The sequence below is a fragment of the Lissotriton vulgaris genome, chromosome 2_1 (assembly GCF_964263255.1).
Source record: "Lissotriton vulgaris chromosome 2_1, aLisVul1.2, whole genome shotgun sequence".
Classification (NCBI taxonomy): Eukaryota; Metazoa; Chordata; class Amphibia; order Caudata; family Salamandridae; genus Lissotriton; species Lissotriton vulgaris.
In genome coordinates this window covers 234,434,272-234,453,362 of record NC_141687.1, presented here as the reverse complement: position 1 = coordinate 234,453,362, position 19,091 = coordinate 234,434,272, and the positions used below count along the sequence as shown (strand labels likewise).

The following is a 19,091-nucleotide window of genomic DNA, read 5'->3' as shown; positions in this document are numbered from 1 at the left end:
AGCATTTGCATATCTGTATTGCGAATGATTAATTACTTTTATAATATATTTATGTATAAATATATGCTTGGGTGACTTCCCATTACTGTACGTCACTGTTATTTTACAAACAATCAGCTTGTGTGTTCCTCCATCACTGCATGTGTTCCACAATATTCCTGTAACCGGGCAGCTAATCTGCCAAGTCTAGCTGAACATTTGCTCATACCACCTAGCAACAGCACCTCCAACAACGGCTTATGGTCAGATCGCAACAAGAATTAGGAACAAGTATCGTGTGTTTTAGTGTTTAGAGGCACTGAAAGGTCTAACTTGCCCTCACTTACATGTGCCTCGTCTTCATTTCGCACCAATTTTTTTGCGGGCTGTGTCTCTCATTTTTTTTGCATTTAATTACATACATACAAAACATGTTGCATTACAAATGCTATAGGTGTCACATTTGAAAAAGTTTAAAGTATTGGCATTGTAAATGACAAAGCTATTAATTTGGCTATTTTCAAGACCAGCACATTAAAAAATAATTTGTCATTTACAAAACCTATAGCTACAACTTTTCTAATGCGAGACCTTTTGCATTTTCAATGCTTGTTCAAGCTTTCTGCAGCTGTGTATGTGTCGGGGGGAGGGGGCTCAACCGCTCTATTGGAGGAACTGGCGATGTTTAGAAGCTCCACCCTTCCATTAAAAATTACAATGTTTTATTTTTTTTGTTTTGGGAATTAAATGGAATGTTTATTATTTTTTGTATTTTTTCGAGCTATTCAATATACTCTTTACTCTATATTTTTGTGTTTTGCTTTGGGATTCATAGTGGAAATAGATTTGGCCAAGGGTCCCCGGGTTTCAGTAGTGTTTAACTGGGGGATCTCCAGAAGTCAAAAGGTTAACACCCACAGACTTGTAGGGACGAATTTAATATTTTGTGTAATGTTACTCTAAATAAAAAGATGTTAAGTCTGTGTGTTGGCTTTGCTAGAGCTCCCTTTAGTGTAGTGTAGTGATTCGTCATACAATTCCTCTGTGGAACAACCTCTTCTCCTTTCACGTGTGAGCATCCAATTTAAGAATGGTTAGTGTGGCCGACCACAGGCAGACATTTGAGGCTACTAAACCAAACCAAAGGACTATTAATGTTTGCAATGTAGACAGAGAATGGAGTTCCTCTTTTGTTTGTTGGTGCCTTCACGTCTCAAAGCAAGTACTCATTGTGTTTCATTGTTCGCTTTGCAGGGAATGGGCTACCTTCACGCAAAGGGGATTGTTCACAAGGACCTCAAATCCAAGAATGTTTTCTACGAAAACGGCAAAGTCATCATCACAGACTTTGGGCTTTTTGGAATCTCAGGTGTGGTCCAGGAAGGGAGGTAAGACGAAGAGAAGATCAGTACAATGTATGTCTAAAAATAAAAACACAAAACAGTGATTGTTGTCTAATAGGGGTGAGAAGACATTGGTGGGTATATACAGCTTTCTTACATGGCTACAGCAAATTCTTAAGAAGCATGAAAAACCATTTATGCTTCAGGTGCAAACTAAAAACAATATAGTTTTTTAATTAACTCTCTGTTGTCATTGGACAGATTTACTATATTATTGTCTCCATAGTACTGGGACACTCTACCTTCTTAGCATTGCACTTGAGAAATAAGTACAGGAAGTGTGCATATCGGCCATTTTCTGACACGCTGAACATGAATGCTAGAAAGCTTGCAAGAATGAGTTTGTACATTTAGGGACACATTTCACTAGTGGTCGGACCGCCACCAACAGCCGTTCGGTGGTGGTCCGGCTGCCAATAGTCCTTTGGTCCTACCGCTACATTACAGTGCGTGGAGTCGGCCCACAGTGGTCGGAAGCAAGACCGCTGCCTCCAACAGGATCGGAGTTCTCGATGAGGAGGTGATCGGAGCTGCTTCTGACTATGACGGCGGGGCCAAGTCCGGCACCGCCATCCAGATTTGGATATCCCTTTCTGACAGCCTTTACATGGCAGGAACACCACCATGTAAAGCTGTCGAAGAGGAATATTGGGGGGCACAAAAAGGGCCCCGAACCCTTGTGGGCCACTGTTAAGTGGCCTAGGGGGCACATGTGTCCCTATGCACCTCCATGAGCTGTGTGCCATGCACCACATGACGGAAGTGCATGGAGTGCTGATTTACATGCCCGCTTATGCTTCAGCCCTTTTCCTGGACCTCCGCACAAGTCGCCATGTAAATGAGCACTTTGCGATCACCAGCCGAGTGGTCGCATCGTAATAGGGCGGTCGGACCACCGTCTACTTGTCAGACAGACCGATGTGATTTCGGGCGGCGGTTCAAACACCCACTATCGCAATGAGGCACTTGATGTTTAGGTTTTATACTGCATTCCCTATTGATAATTTGTGTGTCCTAGGACACATTCTCTTAGTCTCTTCTACTTTGCTACTGCATCACTAATACCTTCTCCAACAGTGGGCCATGATGGCTGGATGCATACCAGATTTCATTATTAAACATGGCTAAATGGATATTATTTACATTGGGGTATTCCCGGTACGGATCCTGCTCTCCTGACCCAATATTGGATACACCTGGAATAGACCATCACTGGGCAGCCACCTATTATTCTTAAGAAGATCAACAGCACTTCTCTTCCGATGCAATTCTAAATACAGTTCTCTAGTGGGTTTTGATATTTCTTGTTTGTACTTTTGTAGGTCTCAAACATTGCTTATGTTAGCCATTTCTAACAGTTTATATAAGGACTTTTTAGCATGAATGGTGTGTTTGCAAAGGAGCGCAGAGCACCCACAGCCCCTTTCCAGGGCCCACACAGCTGGTGGTATAGGAAGCTAGGTGGAATATTGTACCCTGTTTGCCAGCAAGTAAAGATGAGCTAGCTGTTGGTGCCTGCCTCCTGGTCTATTATTGGATATCTGGGAAGTCCCTGAAGATGAATGAGTTGAGTTGAGAGTGCCCTAGAAGATTCCAGATAGAGCCTACATACCCACTGGCAGCAGGGTAGCCATGCTTTGCTGTTGCATTGTCAAGCTCCAGCGGCGTAATTATGGAAATGAATGTCTGCTTCTGAAGGGCCACACGGGGAAAGGTATTCACAGGAGGAAGGAGAGATTTAAGTGTCTGAACAGCCTTTCACAAGACTGCTATCATACCACTAGTGATCAAGGTCGCCTGGGATCTTGGTTCCAGAATGCCTCCTGGCATGATGGAAATGCAGAGATGAAGGAGTAGTACAGGATTCCCCAACTTAACTTCAGTCGCAGTAAGACTGCAATGCAGGACACCACTTGAAAGGGCTCCCTAACATGTGGGTTTTAGAGGGTCCCAGGTGGAACACCCCTTTGAGAGTGCACCTGGGGGACCCCATGCCTTTTTCCAAGGGGTGTGCCCTGTCTCATACTTGACCCTCCACTAATTCACTGCCATAGGTATTCCAATCAAGGATCTTAGGTATGCCCAACATTTGATGGATCCTTAGGGAGTTAAGGTGGAAAAGACCATCAAAGTAGCTTACCTGTCTCATTTGACATCACTGCCTATTATCCAGTATTAGGGGTGTCTTTCATAGATTCACATGCCTGAATCATTCCCCGTCGTCGAGACGGGAGCCTCCGGTAAATAAAAAAGTAATGTCCATAGACATACATAGAGAGAAAGGGTCCAAGGGTCTCCCCTTAGTAGCCTTTCCTTGTCCTTATGTAAAAAGGACCAAACTGACATAGTCAGCCAATCAGCTCCAACCTCCCTCTAGAACCTTCCTGGGAGGAGCCTCAGTCCCTCAGATTTTCTACCGCACGTTGTGCTAGGGAGTCTCCTGCCTGAGCTCTCCTCAGGATTACTCTAAATTCACCAAACTTTCTTTGAAAGTGTTCTCTGAAACCTCTAAACTCTTCAAGGACTTCTTCAACACACTATCCCTGAAGTAAGTGTGTGTTTCTACTGCTTTTTACATGTCTGACTCGGGGAAGAAAGCCCTGTTTAGGGCCTGCTCTTCCTGCAGCAAGAAAAGAATACATGTGGATGATAGGCACGACCTGTGCTTGTATTGCCTTTACCCGGACCATAATTCGGAGAAATGCACTATCTGTCGGTCTTTTCCAAAAAAGACTGTGAGAGACAGGGAAGGTCGCCTTCTGATTTGGTTGGACAGGCTTAAGAACAGAGACAATCTAGACTCCTCTGTGAGCAGCGTTTCCAGGACCTCTGCTGTCTCAAACAAGAGGCCAAGGGAAGCTTCCCCGGGCCCCTCAGACACTCCTCCTACGAAGACCCACAAAAAGTCTTCAGAGGCGAGATCTGCGTCATCCTCAGTGTCTGCTAAGGAGGATAAAACCTTTAAAATGCCTGCTCCGTCCTCCAGACAAAGCCAGAGGACTACTTCAGTCAAAACCACAGTGTCTACCACATCAGCATCGTCGCCCTCAGCATCGACGACGATGACTACGTCCTTCTCATCTTCAGGTAGACCTGTTTCTTCAATTATTCCCCTGACATCGTCGTCGACGACAAAGACCATGTCGACAACGAAGACCACACCGTCGACGACGCCGTCACTAGCGACGAGCCCATCGTCGTCAAACCCGGCGACGACAAGAGTGTCGACGAGAGACTCGTCGACGAGACCATCGTCTACGAAGGCACTGTCGATGAAGACGACGACTTCGCAGTCGTCGACAACCAAGATCCCCTCGTCCACCCCACCGTCGACGAAGACCTCGTCGACGACCCCGTCGACGAGAGGCTCATCGTCAACGACCCCGTCGACGAAGACCCCGTCGACGAAGACACCGTCGACGAAGACCCCGTCGACGAAGACACCGTCGACGAAGACCCCGTCGACGAAGACCCCGTCGACGACGACACCAAAGGCTCCGTCGACGGACTCGACGACGACACCGTCGACGGACGACTCGTCGTCGAATGAACCATGGAAAAAATCGAAACTGGTGGAGGCATCGTCCATGATGCTACCACCGTCGACGGTCCCCTCGACGACGACCGGCTCTACCATGCAGTCTGGCAGACCAGGCAAACCACTAATGACCCCGGAAACGACGTCTCCAAGTAAGGTGGAAAAGCATCCACCTCAAGAAATTTTCCAAAGCGAAGAATCCGAAGAGGATGACCATCTGGATCCCGCTACTTCAGTCTCAGAACTTCACGTAAAATGCCAAAGCACTGATGAGGAACAGGAGGAATTCACCTATCAGGAACACTCCGTCCACGCCAGTGTCCGCACTGAAGTCACCCCCATGATATGCTTACCAGCCACCCTGGTTGATGACTTACGACTTCTTGTGCAAGACTACAAGCAACGCTTTCCGGAGGCTAACAGAGGCGGTCAAGCGCCTAAGAGTCCCGCACCAGGGGACAAGGGGGATCAGACACCTCCAGCTCAAGTACAGGTGTCCGCACCGGAACGCACTCACCTTCCCCATCAAACCCAACACGACGTCCAGCCTCAAGTGGTGGTTTCTTCGGACGATGAGGAGGAAGAGGAAGAACTGGAGGAAGGAGAGGTCCAGGAGGTTCACTCGGACCACTCGGACCAGGATGAAGAGGATGAATATATAGCATCATCCCCAGCTTCACCACAACCACGCCAAGCGGACTCCCCCCCGGTCGACATTGCTGGCTTCCACAAGCTGGTGGAGAGAGCGGCGAAGAGATTCCACATGGTGGTGGAATCCACGGAAACTGACTGTTTCCTGCACGACTTTAAGGAACAGACTCAGAAATCTGCAAAAGCTGTTCCGATCATAGAATTTTTGTGGGAACAAGGAAAGAAGTTAATGCTAACTCCTGCTTCAGTGCCGGCGGTGGTCCCACGCCTAGATAAGAAATACAGAGCACCACTCACTGCGGCGGCTTGCCTTAATGGTCACCCCAAACCGGACTCGGTAGTGACGCAGGCGGCCCAGAAACACTCCCGCAACCCTTCCTCACCACTGTCCGCTCCCCCGGACAAAGAGGGCAGGAAACTTGACACGATTGGTAAACGTTTCACATCCACATCGGCCATGTCCATCAAGGTGGCCAACTCCATTGCCTTGCTGGGGCGTTACAATCGCCAGCTGTGGGAGGACATTGCCCCTTACGTAAAGGAACTGCCTGATGACGTCCAGGGTGAGGTGAAAGCGCTCCTCGTGGAAGGTCAATCTTCTGCAGCGGAACTCATAGACTGTGCTATCGACGCAGCCATGACAGGCTTCCGTCAACTTGCGGGAGCTGCTGTACTGAGACGCCAAGGATGGCTAAGAGCGACTTCATTCCGCCAAGAAGTCCAAGCAAAGGTTCTGGACATGCCCTTCGACGGCCAGCACCTGTTTGGAGAAAAGGTCGACGAAGCTCTACAGGCCATTAAGAAGGACACAGACACGGCAAGGGCACTGGGCTCTCTGCAGTCTAGAAACCAGTCCTTTCGGGGCAACAGGCCCAGAGGTCAGTCCTCCTATCGAGGCTCATATCAAAACAGGTCCTCATCCTCGTTCTCATACAATCACAAAGGCCAGTACCAAAACAAACAACAGCAAGGCCGACAATCTTCATTCGGAAGGTCAAACTACAGAGGTAAAAATACCAAGAGGGGCGCTGGCGGCCGCCAGTGACCGACTACTCCAGCCAGTCCAAACACCATCTCCATTCTTTCAAATTGGAGGAAAGCTGACCCATTTCCTTCACAATTGGCAGTACATCACCACGGACCGGTGGGTTCTTCAAATTATTCGATTCGGCCACTCTCTCGAATTCACCTCCATCCCTCCCAATACCCCTCCACGCAGAAGGACACACAAACATCCTCGCCTGCTTCTGAAGGAACTTTCGACAATGCTACAAAAAGGAGCAATCGAAAGGGTTCCGGCATCCTCAAAGGGGAAAGGATTTTACTCCCACTTCTTTCTTGTACAACAAAAAGAAAACAAGTGGAGACCCATCCTGGATCTCCGGGGACTCAACACCTTCCTGCGGAGCCAATCGTTCAGGATGGTGACGATCCAAGAAATCCTGGGCATTCTAGAGAAAGGAGATTTCATGGTGTCACTGGATCTCCAGGATGCATACTACCACATCCCCATCCTCAAAAATCACCGGAAATTCCTAAGATTCGAGGTGGCGGGCCGTCACTATCAGTTCAAAGTCCTGCCGTTCGGCCTCAAGTCCGCGCCGCGCATTTTCACGAAATGCCTTGCGCCAGTGGCAGCCTTCCTGCGTCAACTTGGCCACCAGGTCTTCCCCTACCTAGACGACTGGCTGGTGAAAGCACCCTCACCTGGGGACGCAATCACGTCCTCCAACGCCTGCACCAATCTCTTTCAAAATCTGGGATTGACGCTCAATCTCAAAAAATCATGCATGGTCCCCGCAACAAAGATTACCTTCCTAGGAGCCATGTTAGACACAGTGTCCACGAAAGCCTTCCCCTCAAAAGAGAGGACAGACAAGATCTTATCTCTGGCCACGGCTGTGGCAAAGACAACGCACCTGAAAGTTCGGACTTACACCTCCCTCCTGGGGATGATGTCTTCCTGCATACTCCTCATCCCGCACTGCAGGCTCAGAATGCGGCCCTTGCAGGAGGCACTCGCGAGCCAATGGACCCAAAGCACTGGCTCCTTCGAGGACATCCTTCGGATCACACCGAAAATTTGCAAAGCTCTACAATGGTGGACACGTCGCCAAAATCTAACAGTGGGCTTACCGTTTCTCCTCCCAGCATCACCGCTGGTGATAACAACGGACGCCTCCCTAGAGGGATGGGGCGCGGTGCTCCAGGACCTACAGATCAGCGACAAATGGAATTCTCAAGAGCAATCGCTCCATATAAACCTCTTGGAGCTAAGAGCAGTGTATCTGGCTCTCCAAGCCTTCTTACCCCGCATCCAGAAATCCCCAGTGCTCGTCAGGACAGACAACACCACGACGATGCACTATCTAAACAAACAAGGGGGAACGCGTTCGCTCTCGCTCTCACGCGAATCGCAGATGATCTGGAACTGGCTGGTGCTGCACGAAATCCAACTCAAAGCGGAATATGTCCCGGGAAAGGACAATACCATCGCGGACGCCCTGAGCAGGCAAAAGTCCCTCTCCCACGAGTGGGAACTATCGGACAGCGCCCTCACTCACATCTTTTCTCTTTGGGGAGTCCCAAACATCGACCTCTTTGCCACCAAGAGGAACGCCAAATGCCCGTGCTACGCAAGTTGGCATCCCCAACCAGGATCACTAGGAAATGCATTTTCCATCGGATGGTACAGCGTCTTTGCATACGCCTTTCCTCCATTCCCGATGATTCCACGGCTCCTCAGAAAAATGAAGGCGGAACCATGCACCCTGATCCTGATTGCCCCGTCCTGGCCGAGGCAACACTGGTTCTCGGATCTGCTTCGACTCTCCATCAAATCACCGATTCGCCTGAACCAACACCCGGCCCTTCTGACGATGTCCAACGGGCAAGTGCAACACCCGAACCTCCAATCGCTCAAATTATCAGCCTGGCTCCTGAGCACAGAGAGTTCGGGGGCCTAAATATCCCACAAGACTGCAGGGATGTACTAGCCAAAGCAAGGGCAGACAGTACGAACAAGACCTACTGTCTCAAATGGAAGAGGTTCTGCATATGGTGCTCAGACCAGGGCTTACGGCCCCTCGCCATCACACCTGAACAGATATTACCATACCTCCTGCATTTGGCCCAGTCGGGACTGGCGCATGCATCCATCAAAGTTCACCTGGCAGCAATCTCCAGGTTCACCAGAACGGTCACAGGACCTTCTCTATGGTCTAGTCGGCTAGTCAAGCAATTCCTCAAAGGGCTATACAGATCCTTCCCGAGGCCTCGAAAAGTACCTCCCACATGGCAGCTTAATCTGGTACTCAACCAACTCATGCGCCACCCGTTTGAGCCCATTCACAGGGCATCTCTTCAACACCTCTCATGGAAAACAGCGCTCTTGCTCGCTCTAACTTCGGCCAGAAGGGTTAGCGAGCTGCAAGCCTTGTCCATTCAAGAACCATATCTACAATTCAGACATGATAGGGTGATACTGCGACCAAACCCTAAGTTTATTCCAAAAGTACCTTCGGACTTCCATCTCAACGAACCATTGGTCCTTAGGTCATTCTTCGCCAACCCTTCCACAGCAGCGGAAAGATCGCTGCATTCTTTGGACCTTATGAGGTGCCTGAAGTTCTACCTGGACAAGACTAAGGATCTCAGAAAATCCTCACAGCTGTTCGTGGCATACAGCAGGCCACGAATGGGCCTACCCCTCACGAAGCAAAGCATCTCCAGATGGATCTCCTCTGCGATTTCATTCTGCCACGACAAGGCCGGCCGGCCTCTGAATGATCATGTTACTGCTCATTCCACCAGGGCGATGTCCACGTCAGCGGCGCTGTTTGCAGGAGTGCCAATCCTGGACATCTGCAGGGCGGCGACCTGGAAGTCACCGCATACTTTCTCCAGACACTACTGCCTGGATATCGAACTCCAGAAGGATGCGGCAGTGGGCCAGGCGGTGCTTCGCCATCTCTTTCAGTAAGGTGAGCCTTCCTACATCCCGCCTTCCAGGTATGCACATTATTGCTCTGATGATATTATGTCTAAGCTGTCTCTTTATTGTATGATATTATATGCATTATCTACTATGACGGCAGAGCAACTCTGTTTTACAAATGTGCTACTATGATTGCTAGCTACTCTGATTCAGGCATGTGAATCTATGAAAGACACCCCTAATACTGGATAAGAAATGCGTTACTTACCTGTAACAGCAGTTATCCAGTATTGGTGTCTTTCATAGATTCACATGCAACCCTCCCGCCTCCCCGGGAAGGACTCACCTCCCTCTCGGAACTATACTACGCCAAACCTAGCTGGGTGCGTACGAAAATCTGAGGGACTGAGGCTCCTCCCAGGAAGGTTCTAGAGGGAGGTCGGAGCTGATTGGCTGACTATGTCAGTTTGGTCCTTTTTACATAAGGACAAGGAAAGGCTACTAAGGGGAGACCCTTGGACCCTTTCTCTCTATGTATGTCTATGGACATTACTTTTTTATTTACCGGAGGCTCCCGTCTCGACGACGGGGAATGATTCAGGCATGTGAATCTATGAAAGACACCAATACTGGATAACTGCTGTTACAGGTAAGTAACGCATTTCTTCTTCGATAACGCCAGGACAAGAGGAAGACACTCTTGAGTTATCACTAGCCAAGGTACAGATTTCCCTACTCTCAAATGGGCAGTCATGTAGAGGATGCTATTAAGCCACGTCTAGTGACTCCTCAGTCTAGAAGCCATTAACCATGACCTTTAGAACCATGTCAAGTGAGCTCTGGGTGCTTGCAGGACACTTAAGTCCACAGGACATAACCCATTCCACACAGCCGATTTTTAATCCATGACATTCCCTTCTTTCTTTGCCCAACATACCGACCCACTGAATTGCTTTGTATTTTACTACTGCACCTTTCTTCTGTTCACCATTTTCCCAGGAGTATTTTACAAAGCCTGCTACTTGATTTCTCTATATTATTTTTGTTTACTTTTTTACTTCCATTTTGCAACTAAGCATTCCACACCAGGCAAAAATCAGTAAAATGTTAGATATTCAAAGTGGAATTTGACTAGCTAAGCACACTAGAACACATTCAGATAGGGGTAACAAGCTGCTATCAATGTTGAAGTTTGTATGCAGTCCTCGTTTATGGTATTTCTGTTAATAGTTAGCGTATTTTTTTGTTTAAAAGTAAATGGAACAATTATTGTGAAATGTAACATATTTTGTTAACCATTAGAACAATTCATAATTTATGGTTTCAATCATTATTTTACCCAGGCGAGAGAATGAGCTAAAATTGCCACATGACTGGCTGTGCTACCTTGCTCCCGAGATAGTCCGTGAGATGTCTCCTGGGAAGGATGAAGATAAGTTACCATTCTCCCGAGCAGCCGATGTCTATGCCTTTGGGTAAGAATGTATTCTATGGCTTTCACAGTGACCAATTTGTTTTGCTACTGCCATCCTATACTCTGACATCAAAGCCCTCATTCTGGTGGACGATAAGTATTGATATGTGTTACTGCGCATATAGGAAATATGATTTCTGTACAGGCTAGGCAATGCACCATAATGAGTTTCTGACCCTAGGGCATATGTGTTAGGGACCTAGATATGTGGAAAACTTAAGTCTATCAGCAGCAGGTTGGATGCAGGACCTGGCCTTTGGCCATGCGCAGCCGGAGTATGTTGATGGCAGGAGGATAGAAAGTACAATTAAATTGTGAATTACTATATTTCAATACTTAAAACAATATATTAAATGAAATTCCATGCCTGTAAATGTGTAAGTCATTCAGTTCTTTAGAAAGCGAATAATTTCAATGTTTACAATATTCAGTGAAAACTCCTTCTATTTTTATAGTCAGAAATATCAATGATAGGACTTCCAATCCAAGAACAGGGAGCAGGGAAGCCTTTCAAGAAAACCAAGACTGCAATCAGCCAGTTAAATATGGTTTCTTGGGCTCCACTGCTGGAAGTGTGTTTTGTACATATTTGTAATATTTAGAAGTTGTTGCCATCCTGACTGAATATTTGTACTATTCTGGCTTTTGTTGTTTTGTTGGCCTTGGACATTAGAAAAACATGAGTGAACGTTACCATTGTCTGAGGCATAGTGTTGGCTGTAAATATTTGAAGGCGTACGCAGGCCTGTCATAAGGAGTGGCAGGCGAGGCTGTTTGCCATTGACCCCACATTTCTCATGGCCTTAGGCTGCTGGTGGATGAATTTATATATCACAAAAGTAGGCAATCCTTTGTGAGGTGTGTGTGTGTATATATATATATATATATATATATATATCACACCAGAGTTGCCTCCAAACAAAGACGCCACACACGGAGGGTTGCAGTACAAAACACCACAGGTAGCAAAGCTTGCAGAGAGACACAGCCTTCCCAAATGCCATACGCATTGCTAGCACTTCGCTCTTGATTACTGGCTGGCTTGAACTCAGAAGGCGGGCTAGTAAGAACATCTAATTTATTAATTTACAAGCCCCGCCCTATTGGGTGGCAACAGTAGCATTCTGGTCATCGTAGTTCATATACACCACCCGGCTTGTAAAGTTCATTAACCAATTGGACTCCGCCACCTCCATTCAAATAAATGTCATAACCAGTTGGGTGAGAAACCACGCCATCCCGCTGCATACTTGCAAATATGTCCCTGTGGTGTAGGCCCCCGCCGTTCCCGCGAGTGCTCGTGTCTCCAAGCACTCAAGACCCGCTCAGCAAGCAATGGGGCATCTTTGCGGCCGGGCCAGCCGCATAATACATCACACCAGAGTTGCCTTCACACAAAGACGCCACACGCGGAGGGTTGCAGCACAAAACACCACAGGTAGCAAACCTTGCAGAGAGACGCAGCCTTCACAAATGACATATGCATTTCGAGCATTTCACTCTTGATCACTGGCTGGCTTGAACACAGGAGGCAACTCTGGTGTTATAAATAACATTTTAAACCTGACAAACAGCTGAATTTGCCCGTTATAGTTCATTGAGTTAACCATAACTTATACCCCACCATGCACTGCTTATGACTTCACTTTGTACATCACTCATTACATCATTGATGTCATCATCCAGTAAATGTGACAGCTATATGCTCACCATACTCAAAGATATTCGGCAAGGTGCATGTAGCCCTAGTTTTCTATATCCTCTCTTCTGCTAATGGGCTTAAGCTTTCGCTACATGCTTGGTCTCTTAATGGGTCAAGGTAAATAAAGGGAGTGATCCCTCCAGGAAGAGTTGTACAAAGGACGAACACCATCCGCAGCAGGGACTTGTCTACCCATGTTTCGGTGATTGTCCATGAGAGGTGGGCTATTGTCGAAAGGTTTGCTACAGGTCTAAGGTTATACATAGTACATGCTCGGCCTCTTAAGGGGGTTTGAGTGTCTGGAGGGAGTAGGAGGGAGAAGGCCCTCCACTGGAAGTTGTGCAAAGTAGTGAAGTCTGTGTTCTCTAACCAAGAGTTAAAGCTTGATTAATTGCATGTACAATTGAATGCATTATGATTCCGATCATTAACCATAAACTTAGATAACCTGCCTACCCTCTATTCAGCTGTAAAATAGAGAATCCAATGTGATATACTTCACGAATGGATGGTGTTAGAAATTGATTTTTTGGATGGTTGAGAGTGGTGACGATCCTTCTCAAGCAACAATCACAATGCCTGTTGAGGTGAACCACAAAAGTTTCTACACTAACCTGTGCTTAACCCTCTGGTAGCTTGGAACAAAAGCAGGCTTAATGAGAGGCAATGTGTTAAGTATTTATGTACTGATCAGTAGAACCGGAGATATTCAAGTCCAGAGTTTTAGGAAAGTAGAACGCCTAAAAGCACAAAGCACCACTCGCGGTCTTCTGATCGTGCTATACTGGGGCAAAGTCGTAAATTCAGCCCAACCACGATGGAGCATGGGCTGGATATGGGACCAGGTTAGTCTTGCTGAAAAAGCTACAGAACCACACTCGGGCTTCTGATCGTCCGAGACTGGAGCAAAGTCGCAAATTCAGGCAAGCTGCGATGGAGCATGGACCGGATATGGGACTAAGTTAGTCCTGCTGAAAAAGCTGTCTGCTAAAAGTCTGGCATGAAGAGTCCATTTCACGGTGCAGGAGACCAGGAGAGCGTTGCAGATTGTAATCGATGTAGCACAAAGCGCATGCCTGACATTGCAGATGGTCATCGTTGTAGTGCGCAGATCCTGTCACAGACAGTTGTTGCAGAAGCTTCACATTGGTGGTCACTGCGGACTGTTGCCTGTCACCGTAGCGCTAAGTGTAGATCTCATATTGCTGGCCGTCGCTGTAGTGCAAAAAGTCAGGTTCACCAGAGTTTCAGAATTTCTCCCTTTCTTCACAGGAGGAGCATTTCTGATGCCAGTCAGGGGTTTTGGCGAGGCACCTCTTGAGGTACAGGAACTCACTTCAGCAGAAAGCAGCAGGGCTCAGGCAGGTCGAGTTGCAGGTCCAGTGCAGCTGGCCACCGGGGCAATTGCAGGGAGGTCTCTGAAGCTTGTTGTGTCCCTGTAACTCAGAACAGGAGGTGAGCCGCCTTACCCTTGGAGTCACTCTGGTAGTCCTGGGATCAAACAGCAAGACAGGCTTTAAGCAGCAGGGCAGTCCCCTGCGTATACAAGGCAAACTTCAAGTGGCAGGGTATTCCTTTGAGGTGCAAAGCAGGTCTCCAGCAGTATAGCATTCCTCTGGAGCACACAGCAGTCCTTCTGAAGGTCCTACGCAGGTCCAGGATTCAACTGAAAAGTGGATCTGAGGCACTGGCATAAGGAAACTTGAGGGGGCCTCCCTGCAAGGCACGTGGATGGCCCCCCTTTGGGCTCAATCAGGCGCTCTGCAGCCAGAGTGCTGTGCTGAAAGGGCTCCCTGGAGCTTGGGGGCTCCCTGCACTGCGGGGGCCTGTGTTACGCCCCAGGTCTGAGGGTCCCATTTGTATTCCTGACGGAAGATTTGAAGTGAACAAGACTTCAAGAGCTTTCGCATCACAGTTGGTTCTGGAATTTCCTTCCTTCCTGACCAGGCAGCAAGAGGTCTAGGCTGGCAAAAGACTGGTGTGAAGTTCTTTTTGAATGTGCTGAGGTCGATCCTTTGGAATCTAAGTGATTCAGGGAACAGCTTTGCCCCTCCCATCCTGGTAAGATGACCCATCCTTCCAATATCTAGTCCCCCTTTGTCTCACTGGCTGAGAGAAATACACAAAGGCCGATTGCCACTCTAATTACAATCATGTGACCCAGGACACTGGCTGCAGGATACATGCTTAGGACATAAAAGTGCCAACATTCTAAAAGTAAACACAAGGAGATGATGGACGGAGCACTGAAACGTTTCAGACACTCTCCCCAAGTCACAGATCTGGGTTGAATCCATCCTCGTTCTGTAGCTTACTTCGCCACCTCAGTTCATACCCAGCTTTATGCAAATCATTCTTAACCCTGTGCCTCATGAGAACAGTCCAGCCCGAACTGCCAAGTCAGGTCTTCCCTGAACCGGAAACAAGCATCCTGAGACCGGGTCCGGGGTAACAACCCTCATCAGCCAGGCTAGCTCGAATCCAGTGGCAAAGTGAGCAGGGAACCCACGTCTAGGCATACCCTGCCGACTTAGTGCCAACTTAGGGTGAACAAAGCAAACACAAGGATTTGATGGACAGAGCGCTGAAACTTTTCAGACACTCACCCCCAGTCACAGATCTGGGTTGAATCCATCATCGTTCTTTAGCTCACTTCACCACCTCAGTTCAGACCGAGTTTTATGCAAATCAGTCTTGACCCTGTGCCTCATGGGAACAGTCCTGCCTGAACTGCCAAGCCAGGTCTTTCCTGAACCGGAAAGAAGCATCCGGGGACCGTTTTCAGGGTAACACCCCTAAAGAAAAGTGTGCAGTCACCTTTAAAGTGAAAGCACAGTATGGGGCGCTTTCACCCAAAAATAAAATACAAAATGTTTCGTAGCATGGCCGCAAAAGTTAAAGCGGACCGCCCTGGCAAATTAAATAAAGTAGCGAAACCGCTATAATGAAAGCGTACTGGCAACCATTACAAATATAAATATAAAAGCAGGCGTTGTGCTAAACTGTAGGAAAGCAAGTCATTGGTGGAATAGGGGAAAATTATTTAAAAAATGCTCGCAGACTAGATAAAGTAGACCGTGTATCAACACAAGTAAAATGTCCAGTCCTCATGGGAGGTTTCAAATGCAGATAAGGCGGTACCAAGGAGGGACTACTAAACCTATTCAAGAATCAAAATCAGCGATTTAGAAAGGACAGTGACAGGAGGCAATTAAAAAGATGGGTGGGAAAAGGGCAGAACTTCAAGTCCAAACCTGAATACAGAATGCCTTGCTGAGTAGCTTATGCTTTGCCCAGGCTCGACCTAAAAACTAAGATGGCTTGATTGAAAATGGAGGCTGAATTACGATATTGAAAATCAGCGGATATATAAAGCTGTTCTGAAGCAGTTTTGTAAAAATATTAAAATACCTGAAATAGATTTTTTGTCAAATAAATAGCTGCCTCTGAGAAAGCATCTAGAATGTTTTTTTAAATCGTTAAAGTATTCTTGAATCCAGAGGCTAATAAACAGATTATTACTGCCTCTCAGCTGTTGGCTGAAGACCTATCTATGTCTATTCATGACAAAGTGGAAAGCATTTGCTCTAATTTTTATAGGACTAAAGATATTTCATCTTTACAGTCACATTCTGACCTTAGGTACAAAAAGGAAGGCTCTCTGCTTGAGTCCTTTGAGAGGATGGCTTTTGCTGAATCTGAACGTTTTATCCAAAAAGTTAAATCTGGATCACCTCTCAATGTTTTCCACCTTATATTTTGTCTCCGGCGATGACCTCCATTAATCTGCAGATTAAATCACTTTTAAATCTGTTTTTGGAATTGAGCAGCGTGCTAACAATTTGAAAAAAGCGCGCTTGTAGTGCATCACTTGAAAAAAAACATTTTCAATCCACTTATCTTGAGTAATTATTGGCCTATTTCATATTTCCTTGTGCTGGGAAGATGCTGGAAACTCTGGTAAACTTCCAGATTGCCAGACACATTGAAAGGAATGACATCCTTCACTCTTCTCAGTCTGGCTTCCGTTCGGGCTGCAGCACAGAGTCTAACCTATTTCCCCTGAGTATATTTGATGTAAGGAAGGGAAGAAAAGCGGTGGTTCATATTTGTCTGCTGCATTTGATACTGTCTCTCACAAAATACTTCTGCTAAGACTGGAGAAGGCAGGAATTGTGGGTAGGGCTCTGCATAGGCTCCAATCTTATTGGTATCTGATAGGAAAACTGCTTGCTGCCTATCACCCTTTACCTCCCAGTTTACAGAGATGTGGTGTCCCACAGGGCTCAGCATTAAGGCCAACCCTCTTTAACATCAATATGGCTCAATGTTGGGATCTCAGCATTGTTTCTTGTGCTTATGAAACACAGTTTATGCTGGCATTCCAACAGCTAATTGATACCGTGGTTGATCATATTCAGGGTTATCTTGTCTTAATTCAGTTGCCGGTTGGATGCACCGTTTTTGTCAACAGCTTAATCCGGACAAGTCAGAAATCTTAGTTTTGGCACACCTTTCCTGACCGACTCCACAAGACTTTGGCCTACTGATGTAGGGGTAGGCCCCACCCCAACATCAGTTATCAGGAATCTTGCGGTTCTTTTGCATATGGCCTTATCTTTTAAGCCTCAGGTGCAGGCCACCGCTGTCATCTGATTTATGCTTTTAAAATCTATAAGAAAGTTCTTAAATTATCTTCCTCTGGTCACCCAGAAATACATTGTATATGCATTAATCACATCTAGATTGGATTATGCCAATGTACTCTATCTTGGAATCCCTCCGGACTTGTTAAACCGGCTTCAACGAGTTCAGAATCCAGCAGCTTGCCTGCTCTAAACATCCCAAAAAGGCATTCCATCAGTCAAGGTTTGAAACTACTTCACTAGTTGCCCGTCAGTCAAATCGAGAATTACATTTTAGAGCACTCGTGATTACTTGCAGGGTATTTCATCATAATGGCCCTGGGTATATCCAGGATACACTCAAAAAATATCTTCCTGCAAGGGCACTCCGCTTTGCCAATCAAAACCTGTTATGTGTAAGTAAACTGTGTAAAGCCAGAGCAGGCAGATCTGTTTCCTTCTTAGCTCCTTGCCTCTGGAATGCCTGACCAGAGTATCTATGGTCTATCTCTTAGGAAAGCTTGTTTAAGGCCCAGTTGAACGCGTTTGTGTTGCAGGAGGTATAATCCAGTCCACTTTCCACTGCTGGCACAGCGCCAGGATGCTTCTATTGAAGCAGCAGTTGTGCTTTTCAAATGCACTTTCATTAATTTACTCATTCATTTATTTCTTCTGAAACATATGTGCTTTTACCTGTATGCCACAGGTTTAAAACCCACCACAGCCATGCCTTCTTCCAGGAATGATAAAATAAGTTCCAATGAGTGGGGCAGTAAAAGTGATTAAAAAAGCTTCTGGAAGCAATCTTTTTGATGTGCCTGCTACATAAGTGTTTGTCGTTATTATTGCCTTTCAGAACTGTCTGGTACGAGTTACAAGCCAGAGACTGGCCTTTCCAGAACCAGGCTGCCGAAGCACTCATCTGGCAGATCGGAAGTGGTGAGGGTGTGAAGCAAGTGCTGGCAACGATCAACTTGGGGAAAGAGGTTACAGTAAGTCCTCGCCTTTGCAATCCTCATCAAAGTGGCCTGCTTGCTCCAGCAACTGGGGAAGTTACCTAATGATGTGCAATACTGATGTAGACAATGATGGACAGTCACGTTGGCCCATTTCTTGCCAACCTACTCACTACCTATGATCCCCCCGCTTTAACCTTGTCTAGTTATCATTATTTTGTTGCTCTGTGTCTGTCACATTTTTTTTATTTATTTAGGGCCAGATTTTTTATATTTTTGTGTGCCAGCTTTAAGGGGCCAAAAGAGAGAACAAAATATTCTCTCTACGCAGGTCGGTAGCTCTAACAATCACCAGAAATAGACAATCTTCTATGATGATGTGAGCTGGGCTTTTGAGTTATATTGTGCCATTGTTCGCCAGCTGGCCCGTTTAAAATGTTGGTTTACAAAAATTCGACATTTACACCCGCTTTTTGAGCAAAGTACCACAGAAAATATGCCACTACGGCAGACTTTCCACATTTTTGTGTTTAGCACCTGGGGTTTACCAGGGAGTGGAAGATGGACGGACATTACAACTGCAGTCGACATTTGCTTTTGTGTATTCACAATCATTTGCACTGCATTTTCTACCTTTTGTAAACTTGTAAAACTGTAAATGCACTGAAAAAGCTTCCACAGAAGGGAATGCAGCTATGGGGCGGAGGACCTCAGGTGGTGCTGCGGGGATATCCCGATGTGGCATGCACCCTGCAGCTGAGATTCAGGACTGCAGGGAGGCTCCTCCTCTAGAGGAGAGGGCTCCCTTCAGACTATTTGCTGCACA

General features: G+C 46.8%; 1 protein-coding gene across 1 annotated transcript in view; it reads left to right on the top strand.

Annotated features, from left to right (window-relative positions):
- The window catches only part of KSR1 (kinase suppressor of ras 1), a 588,594-nt gene that overhangs the window by 528,099 nt on the left and 41,404 nt on the right, over positions 1 to 19,091 (top strand). The window contains 3 exon segments of the mRNA XM_086954818.1: positions 1,234 to 1,367; positions 10,852 to 10,983; positions 18,166 to 18,301. Coding sequence (XP_086810944.1) covers positions 1,234 to 1,367; positions 10,852 to 10,983; positions 18,166 to 18,301 — 402 coding nt within the window.